Source organism: Lissotriton helveticus, chromosome 3_1 (assembly GCF_964261635.1).
Source record: "Lissotriton helveticus chromosome 3_1, aLisHel1.1, whole genome shotgun sequence".
In the NCBI taxonomy this organism is placed as follows: domain Eukaryota; kingdom Metazoa; phylum Chordata; class Amphibia; order Caudata; family Salamandridae; genus Lissotriton; species Lissotriton helveticus.
The window spans coordinates 1,091,490,584-1,091,504,865 of record NC_136061.1 but is presented as its reverse complement, the minus strand read 5'-3'; the positions used below and the strand labels follow the sequence as shown (position 1 = coordinate 1,091,504,865).

At 48.0% G+C, this 14,282-nt stretch overlaps 1 protein-coding gene across 4 annotated transcripts in view; it reads right to left on the bottom strand.

Moving 5' to 3' along the window:
* Positions 1–14,282, bottom strand: part of SLC4A10 (solute carrier family 4 member 10) — a 1,019,075-nt gene that overhangs the window by 47,116 nt on the left and 957,677 nt on the right. For all 4 annotated transcript variants that reach the window (XM_078683855.1, XM_078683850.1, XM_078683851.1 and 1 more), the window contains exon 22: positions 10,631–10,753. In XM_078683855.1, the coding sequence (XP_078539981.1) occupies positions 10,631–10,753 (123 nt within the window). The remainder of the gene's footprint in view (positions 1–10,630; positions 10,754–14,282) is intronic.

The window sequence follows — 14,282 nt, the reverse complement described above, 5'->3', positions numbered from 1 at the left end:
GGTGGCTTGTAACTGCCACAAATGGCCACCTCAGAAAAGGGACCCATAGGATAACATAGGGACACTCTAGAACCTTCCAGCTGGTTCTAGTAGCCTGGGACCAGCCTATATAAAGGTCAGAGGGAGGGTGGCCATTTTGTGTGTGTGACCAGAGAGAGGGTGATGTGGACCTGGTGAGGAGTGAGGCGACTTAGTGAGGAGGAAGGCGCACTGTCAGGGGTTAGATTGACCTGCGGGCCAGCTGCTCTTCCATACTGACGTGACCCCTTTCCTGTTGACCAAACCCTGCCATCGTGATACCATCACTAGCTCTGAAATATACCCTCCTCTTGACCCTGCTTGCCCAGTAAGATGAACTTGTGTTACTGCTAGGAAGCGGAAAGGAGGCTAGCTCTGAAGCGATACCAATCGCAGCGGTAAACCTGGATTCCCCCTACCAGAGACTGCCGGAAGAACACTAACTGGCAGCGTTGTGAGGCCAATTCATTGCTGACACGCTGTGTGAGGGAGGCCGGGAACGGTCCCTGTGGACGCGAAGTGGGACTCACCGTGTGGAGGTCTTGTCGTGCCAGCTGTCGACCCTTCTGTGTGGAAGTGCCCCTTTCTTCCCTCCCCCCCTGCCGCGGATTCCTTGCGCTGGGGTGTGAAAGCGAGGGACAGCAGGCGCCGCCGGAGGACAGCGGAGGTTCCGGAAGCTCTGGAGGCAGGTCTGCGGTGACGTCGGGGAAGGCGTGGAGGCGCTGAGAGAGGCCGGGTGAAGGCGGAGCTCGTCGTGGGTGGAGCCGGCGAGAGGAGGAACGCGGAAGCCGGCTGAACGCCTCTACGGGCCAGCGTGGTGACGAACGACTGATTTCTACCTCAAGAGAAGGGGAAGGCAAGTCAAACCAGAAATCAGCGGAGCCTTCCTCTGATCAGGGACACGGAGCAGGCGCTGACTGGGGCTTGAGTGACACCTCAACATTACCGAAGTAAGCTGGGGATCTGCACTGGGAGAGGGTGGCAGTAAAGACGTTCGAATCCTAGCCTTAGTGGGTAACGGGCCAGAGGCTTAAGGTGAGACACGCAAGCCTGAGGTGTCATAAATCAGGAATTCTGCAGCCCTAACAGTATTCCTTAGGAAACAGACCTGTGCCTTCCAGGAACTGCCAAACTTGAGAGGGGGTGAGCTCCCGATAATCTGTTCAAGTCATCAGTCACTGAGACCCAGGGCCGTAGGGGAGAATTAGAAGTCAGAGGATAACTTGAAGACGAGTATTCAGGGCATGGGAATGGTCTGGGGTTAAGCCACACCATCCCCTGTTGGAGTAGAGCAAACTATATGGCAATACGTGATGCACTAATAATGAACCTGTTTTCTTTTAGACATACAGCGGGTTGAGACAATTTTCAAGGGTGCTAATGGGGACAGGCTTGCTGTGCAGCTGTAATTTCTAGCTATTGTTGACCCTGAGTTCCCAAGGGTAATGTACATGACAGCTCATTCACAGAGAAGCGTGATTCTGTTAATCCAACTCATTTAATCTGTAATATTTATGCTGAAAAGCGAGGGTGCGAGAGTAACTGCTGAGGATCTTTCCTCTTGGGAAATGATAATAGGAAATGTAATGTGAAGTCTTGAGGACGTCAAGAAGTAAATGTGCAGTCTGGTATTGTATTGAGTTATAAACCCTGCTAAGAGACAAAGAGATATAAAAAGAAGATTTTATAAAGGAAATCGTATTTTTCTAAACCATGTGTAGTGTCATTTTTGGAGTGGAGGGACGCTGGACTCCTGTGAGAGTGTGACGCAAGTTTAACACTTTGTGCCTTTGGATTTAATCATTCCCCCTCTGAGTCAGGCTACCCTATGTGGTCTGGTGATCCCAGGTCCAACATAATTGGTGTCCAGCGGTGGGATGAGAACTGTGCTTGTGTCCACTTTGCAGTAGCCTAGTGTACTCCACAGACCTACACCTGGAGTTTTCTCCTGGCGGACTCCCTAATTATATTTTTGTTTTTCCAAATTTACTCCTGGTGGTGGGTGGAGGTAGCTTCTAATTACCCTCTTAACTAATTTCTTCCGAGTGGCTGTCCCTGACTCTCATTGGCGAAATGGAATTTGCTCTGTAAGAATTAGAGTCCTATACTGTGGCTCAACTCCGAGAATTTTGTCAAAATATGGGAGTGTTCTTCAAGCGTGGTGCTAAAAAGGGGGAACTCCAAACCAGCTTGAGGGCGTGGGTGGCAGCTCACCCAGATGGGAAGGAGGAGGAGGAGGAGGCAGACCGGGACACTGTCATCGGTGTAGATGGATTGTACCAACCTGAAGTGGGGAACCTACTACCGGGTCCTAGGACACTTTCAAGGGAGGGCAGCATTGTCTCTGGAAGAAGCTTAACCGAAGCTGAATTAGCTGACCGGAGGGAGAAAAGACAGCTGAAGTGGGAGTTAGCCCGGTTGGAAAAGGAGAGGGAGGAGCAGAGGATGGCTCATGAGTTGAAACTCAGAGAGTTAGATCTCAAGGCCCTACAGGCAGGGACTCCCAGTACTCCTAATGGTGGCAGCGAATCCAAAGATACAACCAGGGAACCCAGGCCCTATTTACCAAAAGATGTAGTCGCCATCTACAGCGCAGGGGATGACATCGCCAAGTGGCTGGCTGCCTATGAGGTCTTCTTAAGAGCCCATGGGATACTGGAGAAACACTGGGGGGGGTGGCTTGTATAAATACATGCCTCCTGCAGGAAGGGATACACTATTGGCCTTGGAGCAGGGAGAGCAGACCCACTACCCCACCATGAAAGTGGCGCTAATAAGAAAGTTTGGACTGATTCCAGAAAAATACCGACAGAAGTTTAGGGGTAGCCACAAACTAGGCACACAGAATTGGGTGGATTTCTTGGACTACGCGAAGAAGGCATTAGAGGGTTGGGTACAAGGCAGCGAGGTGAGGGACTATGAGGGGTTGTATGACCTTATACTCAAGGAGCACCTACATGAGAAATGTTTTCCCGAGCTGCAACAACACCTGGTGGACAGCAAGCTGACCAGCCCCCGGAAGCTTGCTGAGGAGGCGGACATCTGGGCTAGTACCCGGGTGTCCTCAAAGGGGACTGGAGGGGATTCCCAAAGGACCGGACAGGGTGCCCCCCAGAAGAAAGAGGGGGGAGATAAAAAAAAGGGAGTTCTCAAAAGGCCCCCAAAACAGTTTCCAGGGAAAGGGAACAGGATTCACCCCTAAGGCTAACCCGCCCAGAAACCCTCATCCTGGCCAAAGTCAGCAGCCAAGGGTTGTCCACTGCTTTGAGTGTGGTGGCGTTGAACACTATAAGGGAGATGTCAAGTGCCCAAAGAGACCACCCCCTCCCACTGGAGGAAAAGCCCCGGGAGTAGCTAGTGTAGTGCTTGGGGAGGTGTTGCCCTTAGATAAGGGGGGGAGTGGGCGGGTGTCACCTTAGTGTCCCTGGGAGATCGGGAGATGGTTCCTAAGATCCAGGTGCCCTCAAATACTACTAAGTATGGGCAATGGGTCACCATCAATGGCCAAAGAGGGGAAGCTCTGAGAGACACAGGAGCCAGTACGACTATGGTAAGGAGTCAACCGGTGTCTCCAGAGCAGGTGATTCCACATGTACTCCACACCGCCGCGATGGCTGACGGCAGATTGGGCCACTACCCTGTGGCCAAGGTTCCATTTGAGTGGGAAGGGGTTGCAGGTTCACTTCGAGTTGCCGTAAGCCCTGCCGTGCCAGTCGATTGTCTGTTGGGGAATGATATGGAGCACAATGCTTGGAAGGAGGTGGAATACCGGACTCATTCTGAGATGCTGAATACACCTGACTGGGCCTGTGCTAGCACAAGGTCTGTGACTACCCGGAGGGGGAGTTCGCTTGGGCTGGAGCCTGGAACAAAGGCCCAGCCAGCTGCCAGAAAGGGAAAGATTCGGGGACAGGCGAAGCCTGCCTCGGCATCCACGCCCCGTGAGACAAATAGGCCACCTGCGGTGGTGGACCAGGAGTCCGCGGAGGGGGATGTTATCTCCCTGGAGAATCTACCTATCCCTGCTGAGTGGCATGTGGAAGGAGGGCCTACCAGGGAGGAGTTTTGTAAGGGCCAGAAAGAGTGCCCTTCCCTTGAGGGACTGAGGCGACAGGCCGAAGCCCAGGCAGCAGGGAACGTTACTGGGAATTACCACATTTACTGGGAGGATGGACTCCTCCACAGGGAACCTAAGGCACCCATGCACGGTTCATCACGGGCCTTGGTTGTCCCTCAATGTTATCGAGCCTTTCTTTTAGAACTGGCTCATGAGATACCCTTGGCAGGACACTTAGGACAGGACAAGACCTTTGCCCGGCTTGTCCCCCACTTTTATTGGCCTCAGATGAGGGTGGCATCCGACACATACTGTCGGACATGTGTAACTTGCCAAGCCAGTGGGAAAACAGGGGTGAAGCTGAAAGCTCCCCTGGAACCACTTCCTGTCGTTAGCACCCCCTTTGAAAGGGTGGGCATCGACATTGTGGGGCCATTGGATCCACCAACTACAGCTGGTCACAGGTTTATCCTGGTTCTGGTGGATTATGCCACACGGTACCCAGAGGCAATCCCTCTGAGGACCATTACTGCACCTGTAGTGGCTAGGGCCCTGATGGGGATCTTTACCCGAGTGGGTTTCCCCAAGGAGGTTGTGTCCGACAGGGGGACCAACTTCATGTCAGCATACATGCGGGCTATGTGGAAGGAGTGTGGAGTTACCTACTGGTTTACCACTCCTTATCACCCACAGACCAATGGTCTGGTGGAAAGGTTCAACAAGACCTTGAAAGGCATGATAAGAAGTCTGCCTGAGAGCCTGCGGAGGAAATGGGATGTCCTCCTACCCTGTTTGTTGTTTTCCTACAGGGAAGTGCCACAGAAGGGAGTGCGCTTCAGCCCCTTCTAGCTTCTATATGGGCACCCTGTGCGTGGACCTCTCAGCCTGGTGAAAGATGGATGGGAAAAGACTCCCAGGAAGCTTCCCCAGGATGTGGTGAGCTACATGCTGGCCTTCCGGAGCCAAATGGCTAAGTTGTGGAAGCAAGCTTCAGACAACTTGGAAGCCAGCCAAGCAGTGATGAAGGAGTGGTATGACCACAACGCTCACCCCGTGGAGTTGGAGCCTGGCCAGAAAGTGTGAGTGATGGAACCTGGAGAGCTAAGTGCCCTCCAGGATTGCTGGACAGGCCCCTTTGAGGTGATGGAGAAGAAGGGTAAGGCCACTTACTTAGTGGATCTGAAGACCCCCCCGGCAGCCCCTGCGGGTGCTCCATGCTAATCGCCTCAAACCCCACCATGAGAGGCCCAAGGTCATCCTGATTATGGTGACTGATGGAGCAGAGGAAGTGGAAAGTGAGCCTCTCCCTGATCTTTTTTCGTTTCAGGAAAAGGATGGGTCGATAGAGGGAGTGATTCTCTCCCCCTCCCTAACTCCTGAACAGCGAGAGGACTGCCGCCAGGTCTTGGAGCAGTACTCCTCGCTGTTCTCCCTTGTCCCGGGAAGGACCCACCTGTGTACCCATGATGTGGACACAGGAGACAGCCCACCAGTGAAGTCTAAGACCTACCGGCTGTCAGACAAGGTGAAGGCCAGCATCCACAGTGAAGTTATAAAGATGCTGGAGCTAGGAGTAATTAAACCTTCTAGTAGCCCCTGGTCCAGTCCGGTGGTTCTGGTACCAAAAGCTGCCCCACCGGGCACCACTCCAGAACTGAGGTTCTGTGTGGATTACCGGGGACTGAACTCAGTGACCAAGACTGATGCACATCTGATCCCTAGGGCGGATGAACGTATTGAACGGCTGGGAGCTGCCCAATACTTGAGTACCTTTGACCTCACTTCAGGGTACTGGTAGATCTCCCTTACAGATGGAGCAAAGGAAAGGTCAGCCTTCTCCACACCTGAACAATCAAGGCCAGTAAATGTCAGATCGGGCAGGGGTCGGTTGTGTACCTAGGCCACTTGGTGGGAAGGGGAGCGGTGCAGGCCCTCCAGGCTAAGATTGAGGCTATCATGGCCTGGGAGCCCCCCAAGACTCAAACTGAGGTCCGAGCCTTTCTGGGCCTCACAGGTTACTACCGTCGCTTTGTGAAGGGGTATGGCACTATTGTGGGACCCCTAACTGAGCTCACATCCAAGAAGCAACCTCGACGGGTATTCTGGATGGAGGCTTGTCAGCAAGCCCTTGATAAGTTGAAACAAGCAATGTGTGCAGCACCAGTCCTAAAAGCTCTGGATTTTTCCAAGGAATTCATTGTCCAAACAGATGCATCAGAACATGGCATTGGGGCAGTGTTATCGCAACTCAACGAAGAGGGTGTGGATCAACCTGTTGTCTTCTTATCTAGGAGACTGCTTCCCCGGGAACAGAAGTGGAGTGCAATTGAGCGGGAAGCCTGTGCGGTGGTATGGGCTCTGAAGAAGTTGCGGCCATACCTGTTTGGCTCGCACTTCCTGGTTCAGACTGACCACCGACCCCTTCGTTGGCTGATGCAAATGAAGGGGGGAAATCCCAAGTTGTTGAGATGGTCTATCTCCCTACAGGAAATGGACTTCCGGGTGGAACATCGGCCAGGAGTGGACCACGCCAATGCAGACGGTCTCTCCAGGTATTTCCGCCTTAGTGATGAGAACCCCCAAGGGATTGGGTAGCTCTCCCCACTTTCAGCTGGGGGGGACGCGTGTTAGACCTGTCAGCCTTTGGGTAGTCCCTCCCATTATTTATTTATTTTTGTCCCCTTTTCTGCCTTCTAACCCTTGTTTTTTTTTTATGTCCACTGGAATTTTTAGGTGTTGTCCTGGGGGGTGGGTGCTACCTTGTCCTCATGCTTTCATTGAGGCCTAGACATCCCCCCTTTTCTAATGAAAATGTAGTTCTACAAAATGGTGGCTTGTAACTGCCACAAATGGTCACCTCAGAAAAGGGACCCATAGGATAACATAGGGACACTCTAGACCTTCCAGCTGGTTCTAGTAGCCTGGGACCAGCCTATATAAAGGTCAGAGGGAGGGCAGCCATTTTGTGTGTGTGACCAGAGAGAGGGTGATGTGGACCTGTTGAGGAGTGAGGTGACTTAGTGAGGAGGAAGGCGCACTGTGAGGGGTTAGATTAACCTGTGGGCCAGCTGCTCTTCCATACTGACGTGACCCCTTTCCTGTTGGCCAAGCCCTGCCATCTTGATACCATCACTAGCTCTGAAATATACCCTCCTCTTGACCCTGCTTGCCCAGTAAGATGAACTTGTGTTACTGCTAGGAAGCGGAAAGGAGGCTAGCTCTGAAGCGATACCATTCGCAGCGGTGAACCCGGATTCCCCCCTACCAGAGACTGCCGGAAGAACACTAACTGGCAGCGTTGTGAGGCCAATTCATTGCTGACACGCTGTGTGAGGCAGGCGTGGAACGGTCCCTGTGGACACGAAGCGGGACTCACCGTGTGGAGGTCTTGGCGTGCCAGCTGTCGACCCTTCTGTGTGGAAGTGCCCCTTTCTTCCCTCCCCCCCTGCCGCGGATTCCTTGCGCTGGGGTGTGAAAGCGAGGGACAGCAGGCGCCGCCGGAGGACAGCGGAGGTTCCGGAAGCTCTGGAGGCAGGTCTGCGGTGACGTCGGGGAAGGCGTGGAGGCGCTGAGAGAGGCCGGGTGAAGGCGGAGCTCGTCGTGGGTGGAGCCGGCGAGAGGAGGAACGCGGAAGCCGGCTGAACGCCTCTACGGGCCAGCGTGGTGACGAACGACTGATTTGTACCTCAAGAGAAGGGGAAGGCAAGTCAAACCAGAAATCAGCGGAGCCTTCCTCTGATCAGGGACACGGAGCAGGCGCTGACTGGGGCTTGAGTGACACCTCAACATTACCGAAGTAAGCTGGGGATCTGCACTGGGAGAGGGTGGCAGTAAAGACGTTCGAATCCTAGCCTTAGTGGGTAACGGGCCAGAGGCTTAAGGCGAGACACGCAAGCCTGAGGTGTCATAAATCAGGAATTCTGCAGCCCTAACAGTATTCCTTAGGAAACAGACCTGTGCCTTCCAGGAACTGCCAAACTTGAGAGGGGGTGAGCTCCCGATAATCTGTTCAAGTCATCAGTCACTGAGACCCAGGGCCGTAGGGGAGAATTAGAAGTCAGAGGATAACTTGAAGACGAGTATTCAGGGCATGGGAATGGTCTGGGGTTAAGCCACACCATCCCCTGTTGGAGTAGAGCAAACTATATGGCAATACGTGATGCACTAATAATGAACCTGTTTTCTTTTAGACATACAACTGGTTGAGACATTTTTCAAGGGTGCTAATGGGGACAGGCTTGCTGTGCATCTGTAACTTCTAGCTATTGTTGACCCTGAGTTCCAAAGGGTAATGTACATGACAGCTCATTCACAGAGAAGCGTTATTCTGTTAATCCAACTCATTTAATCTGTAATATTTATGCTGAAAGCGAGGGTGCAAGAGTAACTGCTGAGGATCTTTCCTCTTGGGAAATGATAATAGGAAATGTAATGTGAAGTCTTGAGGACGTCAAGAAGTAAATGTGCAGTCTGTTATTGTATTGAGTTATAAACCCTGCTAAGTGACAAAAAGATATAAAAAGAAGATTTTATAAAGGAAATCGTATTTTTCTAAACCGGGTGTAGTGTCATTTTTGGAGTGGATGGACGCTGGACTCCTGTGAGACTATGACGCAAGCTTAACACTTTGTGCCTTTGAATTTAATCATTCCCCCTCTGAGTCAGGCTACCCTATGTGGTCTGGTGATCCCAGGTCCAACACCTAGTATGCCTTGTCAGTAGTAGTTAACATGAGATGCATATTAGCCTATTGTACACAAATATGTGTGAAAGATGGGGAAGAATGTATGCTCTCATCTGTGACTGTGACATTTATGACCCCAGACGAGGAAATGGTTGTGGCAAAGCCACCTTTAAATACTCTGGAAGAATAGCCTCTGCTTCTCTTGAAATAACACCGCTAACAAGAGACTCTGCTGAATCTGTATCTGTAGACCATTGAAGTGGGTCCTGGTGATATGAACCCAAGCACCCAACAGAAAGCTCACCTATCAAGGGCATCTTGAATGCTCTCCCTGCATACCTGAAGATGGGTAAATGTAGTCAACTCTTGCCATAATACGTAAGAAAAGATTTTTGAATAGCTCAGATTTTGTCTCAAGATGGACTCAATGGTTTTATTTTAAGATCACATATTGAAATATGGGTCACAAAGTCAAGAACTGTCTCCGGAAGAGTATGGAGAGAAATCTCCATCCTCTTCTGGGATCCAAGTCTAAGTCCAGAATAAAGAATAAACATTCAGAGGTCTTTGTATTGTGGATCAAAGCCCTGATCACAGCCTCCTTGAAACATCTAGTTTTAGATTCTAAAGTCTAGATGAATGGTGAAAAGTATCCTTCTGCTGGCAAGATGTACAGATGGGATGCCAAAGAGCTGGGGATAAAAGGACTCAACTAAAATATGACTCTGTTCCTTCTTTTATCTTTTAAAATGTAATTGCCACAACATCTGTCTTTGGATAGCATGTTTTCACTTACCTGGTGCTACTTTTTGGCATCTTTTCTTACAAACATTAAATAAATAAGTAAGAAGGCAGAACAGAGATACATTCAGAAATTCATTCACCTCTAAATGGAACCCTGAGAAACGTTACAGCGAACCAGGTTGGGAGTTTCCATCTCGGGGTAAAATAAGGGGGTTAGACCTATCAGACCTGGCAAAGTTTGGGGAATGTTTTCATCAGGCAGTGGCAGCTAGTCTGATTCTGAGAGAAAATGCTTGTAGCTCTGGACCATGAAATGGGAAGAGATATTGCCATTGCTAGTCTTTTTGTGTACTTTCAGGATCTGCCACAGGCCTGAAAATTGAAGGAGCTGTTGGTGATAGGTGAAGAGAGGGACATGATGTCCAAATGTCTGCAGCCAATCCCATTAATGCAGATAGCACTGTTAACGCTTTGCACCTCTGACATGAAGGAAAGGGGTACCCTGGAAAAGAGAGACTAGAATGGGTTGGACATTTAGCTGGAATCTCTGGGACAAACTCAAGGAAAAAAGTAAACTGTGTATGTTATAGTGTCAAGATACTATTTGTTCATAGACAAACCTGTCAGACTTCCACGCAGTGCAACATAACCCCAGGCAATACAAACCCATTTTTAAAACCTTTTTTCAAAGAAAGTATAACAAATCCCAGCCTTGAAAACAACATCTAACAAAACTGAAAAATAATCTCCTGAAAGAAGGAACAAAATGGTTACTACCTTAATATGTGTAACCAGCAAAAACAGGCAAATGGTTTATTAACCACACTTATTAATGCCTTTGTTATCCACATGACCTCAAATGGATTCTTGTAAAATATAACTTCTAGTAGTATCCAAAAGTTTGTATATTTATTGTGTTGTTTGGCAGATTAAAAGTGATGGCAAATTATTCAATCTCCATCTAGTTAATTAAAATGTCATGTCCTTTGTTTAGATTTCATTGTGTATTTATAAATGTTGTCTTATGGAAATTTCTTTTGATCAAAATTATGCAAGACAATTAATTTCTCATTTACGAAGCACCTTCATTTAATCTTATGAAATTCAAATCATGTGATGAGTCTTACCTCTTTTTCTAGATCTTCCAATTTCTTTTTCTTACTTTCGGGCATCAAATCATCTAACCAGCTTAGTTCCCGTTTGGTAAAAAATAAATCCATAAGTTTTCTGACAAACACCAATGCTAAAACCTAGGAAAAGTATTTAGAACACAATAAAGTAATTAAACTGGTTATGACCAATGAACATTTTTCAAACACAGCATTTGTGATACATTGCTTCAGTGCAGTTGTAGATAATCCAAAGATACTACTGTATGCAACTGCAAGAGATACATACCCCTTAGACACAGGTAGGTGCTGAAGCTACTGTAAAAAAGCCTAACGTATTTAGATGTGGCATGCACACACAATAAATTAAATATGCAAATTAATAAATGACTATATTGTGGTACTTCTGAAAAATTTGAAAATTAAATTTTAACTGAATTGAAGAGATTCATATTTAAAATATTATTACCAAAGAGGTTTGTTACCAACGTTTTGTACAAATGTCCCTGAAAAAGACACCTGGCAATAGGCACATGAGATTAGTGATTTTTATTACAATAGTTTATTACATTTTTGTAAAGCATGATCAGCATTGTGCTCTCATTACAAACACTAAAATTGCAGTCATGAAAGGGGACTAGGTGAAAATTTTTACAGTTTTCTGTATGCCACAATGATCTCCTTTCTGGAATAATTTGATCTCCTCTTTCTGTGGTCTGGTTCTTAGTAGATCGCCAGCTTGTGCTGGTCAATTTGTAGAAGTTTCCTAAATCACAGATGGTTAGGGTTCAGGGCATTCCAGTGCCTGGGTCGCTGAAAGGCCAGAGACCTACACTCAAGCTTTAAAAGTGCCATCCCGTGAATTAAAAAGCTTTTCTTTACCCAGAAATGCATCACTAACAATCACCAAAATAAGCATGTTACAATGTACCTTTGAGTTTATCTGTTTAGGGTTTGAGCCATAAAATGGCTTCATTTACTGGACAGCCCTTTAAACTGTTGAATCACAAATGTTTTTATCTGGTTCGAGATTGCTGAATGAAGAATCCTTTATATTGTGGTGATATTTTCCCTGCGTACTACAGCCGCACGGATCTTAAATTTAATTATTTAATCTACCTAGAACCAAGAAAGTGAATTTGTGTGAACGTTGAGTGGTCTAATCTTTGGAAGTATATGCTAAGTCTGACTTTCTCATTTTGCACACTTTAGTGTCTTTCCATAAGTGTTTTTGGAAGCCTGGCAAAAACAAATTGTACTAATTACAACATAGCATCACCATTGTTAATTCCCTTAACCAAGAGATGTTTCCTTGTTTTAACTGAATTGTGGAAGCAAGAAACCACACTGGAATTTGGAAATCAAATGCCTCCTATACTAAGGCAATTGGTATTGTTCATTTCAGTTACCTGAGTGCTCCCCAGACATATGAGGATGTTGGCATCATCTGTATACATTTGAACATTCTCCTGATATTGCCTGTGTGAGATAGTGCCTATTTTTCTGTCATCACCTCCATTTTATTTGTACTGATCTGGCTAGTTTATGAACTGCTTTGGACTGATCTTGCTAGTTTTTAAACTGCTGTTCAGTTCTCAGTTACATGGTAAAAGTGGTTGACTCCTAATTGGCATACTTTTTTTTTTTACTTTGATTACCATTTTTAATAAGACAAAGCAAGGCACTGATTTAAAAAAAAGGACATTTCGGGTACAATCACAAGGCAATTCGCTATTTGTTACTCTGATACACAGTAGGCGATCTAATACATGATGCAGTAGACATACAATACATTTAAGGCCCCTCTTAAGCGATGGTGCAATATACTTATCTGTAACCCCATCCGCTCTCTCCACCCAATAGCCTACCGTCAAGATGATAATAGATCCAGGCCACCAGAGGCGGAGACTGCATACCCTGTGGTGTTGATACTGGGTGGGTAACAGCCTAGTCCACCCCATTGGCATGATGCCCTGTTCCTGCTGTGTGGGGGGATCTTGCTGTTGTGCTGTTAGGAAAGCCTTAAAGGGGCCCCAGATGTCTCTAGGGCTAAAGGGGGTTGGGATTGTGCTAGCGTACTGATCACTTCTCGTAGAACAAGAAGCTAAGCTTTGGATCCATCCCTGTTTTGTTGGAGCCCTTCTGCCGCCCAGTGTAATGTTACCTCTCTTTTGGCCAGGAGTAGAGCGATGGCAGCAAATCTGTGAAGAGGGAGTTGGACCACGTATACCTGGAGTGCGATCTCCGCCAGGGGGTTCATAGGCACCTTTATTATCTTGCCCAATGTATGGTGAATTTCCACCCAATAAGTGTGTATGCGTGGACACGTCCAGGCTAAATGTGCAAAGTCCGTCTGAGGGGGGGTGGCAGCGCTGGAATTGGTGAGATCTAGCGGGGTCTATCCTGTGTGCTTTGGCCGGGGTGACATATATTCTGCGCAGAAACTTGAAATGGATTAGCTTGTGTCTGCTATTTAACGATACTGTCTTCGTCACTTTGCAACAAGCTATCCACTGCTTGTCAGATATTGAGTTGCCCAGGCGCTGCGCACCCTGCTATCGTCTAGTGTGATTAAGTCAGCACATGCTCTGTAAAGTTGGGATATCAAATGGATCCCTCTGCTACTACCTGTCACCATTGTGAGTGGTGGGAAGGATGTAGGCTCCAGCGAGTAGTCCGGGAATTGAGCTTGCAGCGCAGACCAGAGTCTAGCCACAACAAATCTGTCCATAAATGTCATGTCTGGGAATGAGGATACGTCGTCTGGGTCAAATATATGGACTGCAGGGAATAGGTCACCCATTCTTACAATATTGAATTCTGTACAAGTCTGCTACATTAACTTTTTGCCTGTTATGGGCAGCCATTTTGCGTTAGGGAGTGGAAGGTCAAAGGAATAAACCATCCGGGTGTTAGTAAGATGGCCCAGCCTAGCCCAAGCCCAACTAGTTGTGGAGGTCGCTTGAATGTCCCTGGGATCTCGCAGAATACCAAGGGGCAGAACTGCAGCCAGGGTATCCGGCAAAACAAAATATGACTCTGGCCTCAGGTATGTTATTCTGGCGTCTGGGTAATACCATGGCTGTGCAAAGCTGCACTACGCCACCAGATAGTACAGTTGCAGATCCGGAACGCCATACCCTCCTCTGTCGCATGGGAGTGTCATTACCTGCCATCACACTCTGGGAGTCTTGTTACCCCGGACTAGTCTAATCAGCTGAGTGCAAAGAGTATTACAAAATGTATTCGTAAGCGATACTGGGATATTATGAAACAAATACAAAAACTTCGGGGGCACAATCATTTTAAGAAGCGCCACTCGCCCCGCCATGGAAAGAGGGAGTTTGAGCCAATGGTCTATTTGCGTCTCAAGTTTAGAGATTGCCACGCCATAATTGCGGTGAATAATTTGGTCCGTCTCAAGATGAATATGTATCCCCAGATATTTCACTGAATAAGAGCACCACTCCAGCGGAAACTCCAGTTCCCATTGGGCAGTGCTTCTTGTGAGGGGAAAAATGACTGATTTATGCCAATTTATCTCCAGGCTGGAGAAGTTACCAAAGCGAAGAATTTCTCTTATAAGTGGACCTCAGTTGGTCTGGGGGTCACTAACATACAGGATTGTGTCATCCGCATATAAAGAGACCAATAATGGGCCTGTGCGAAA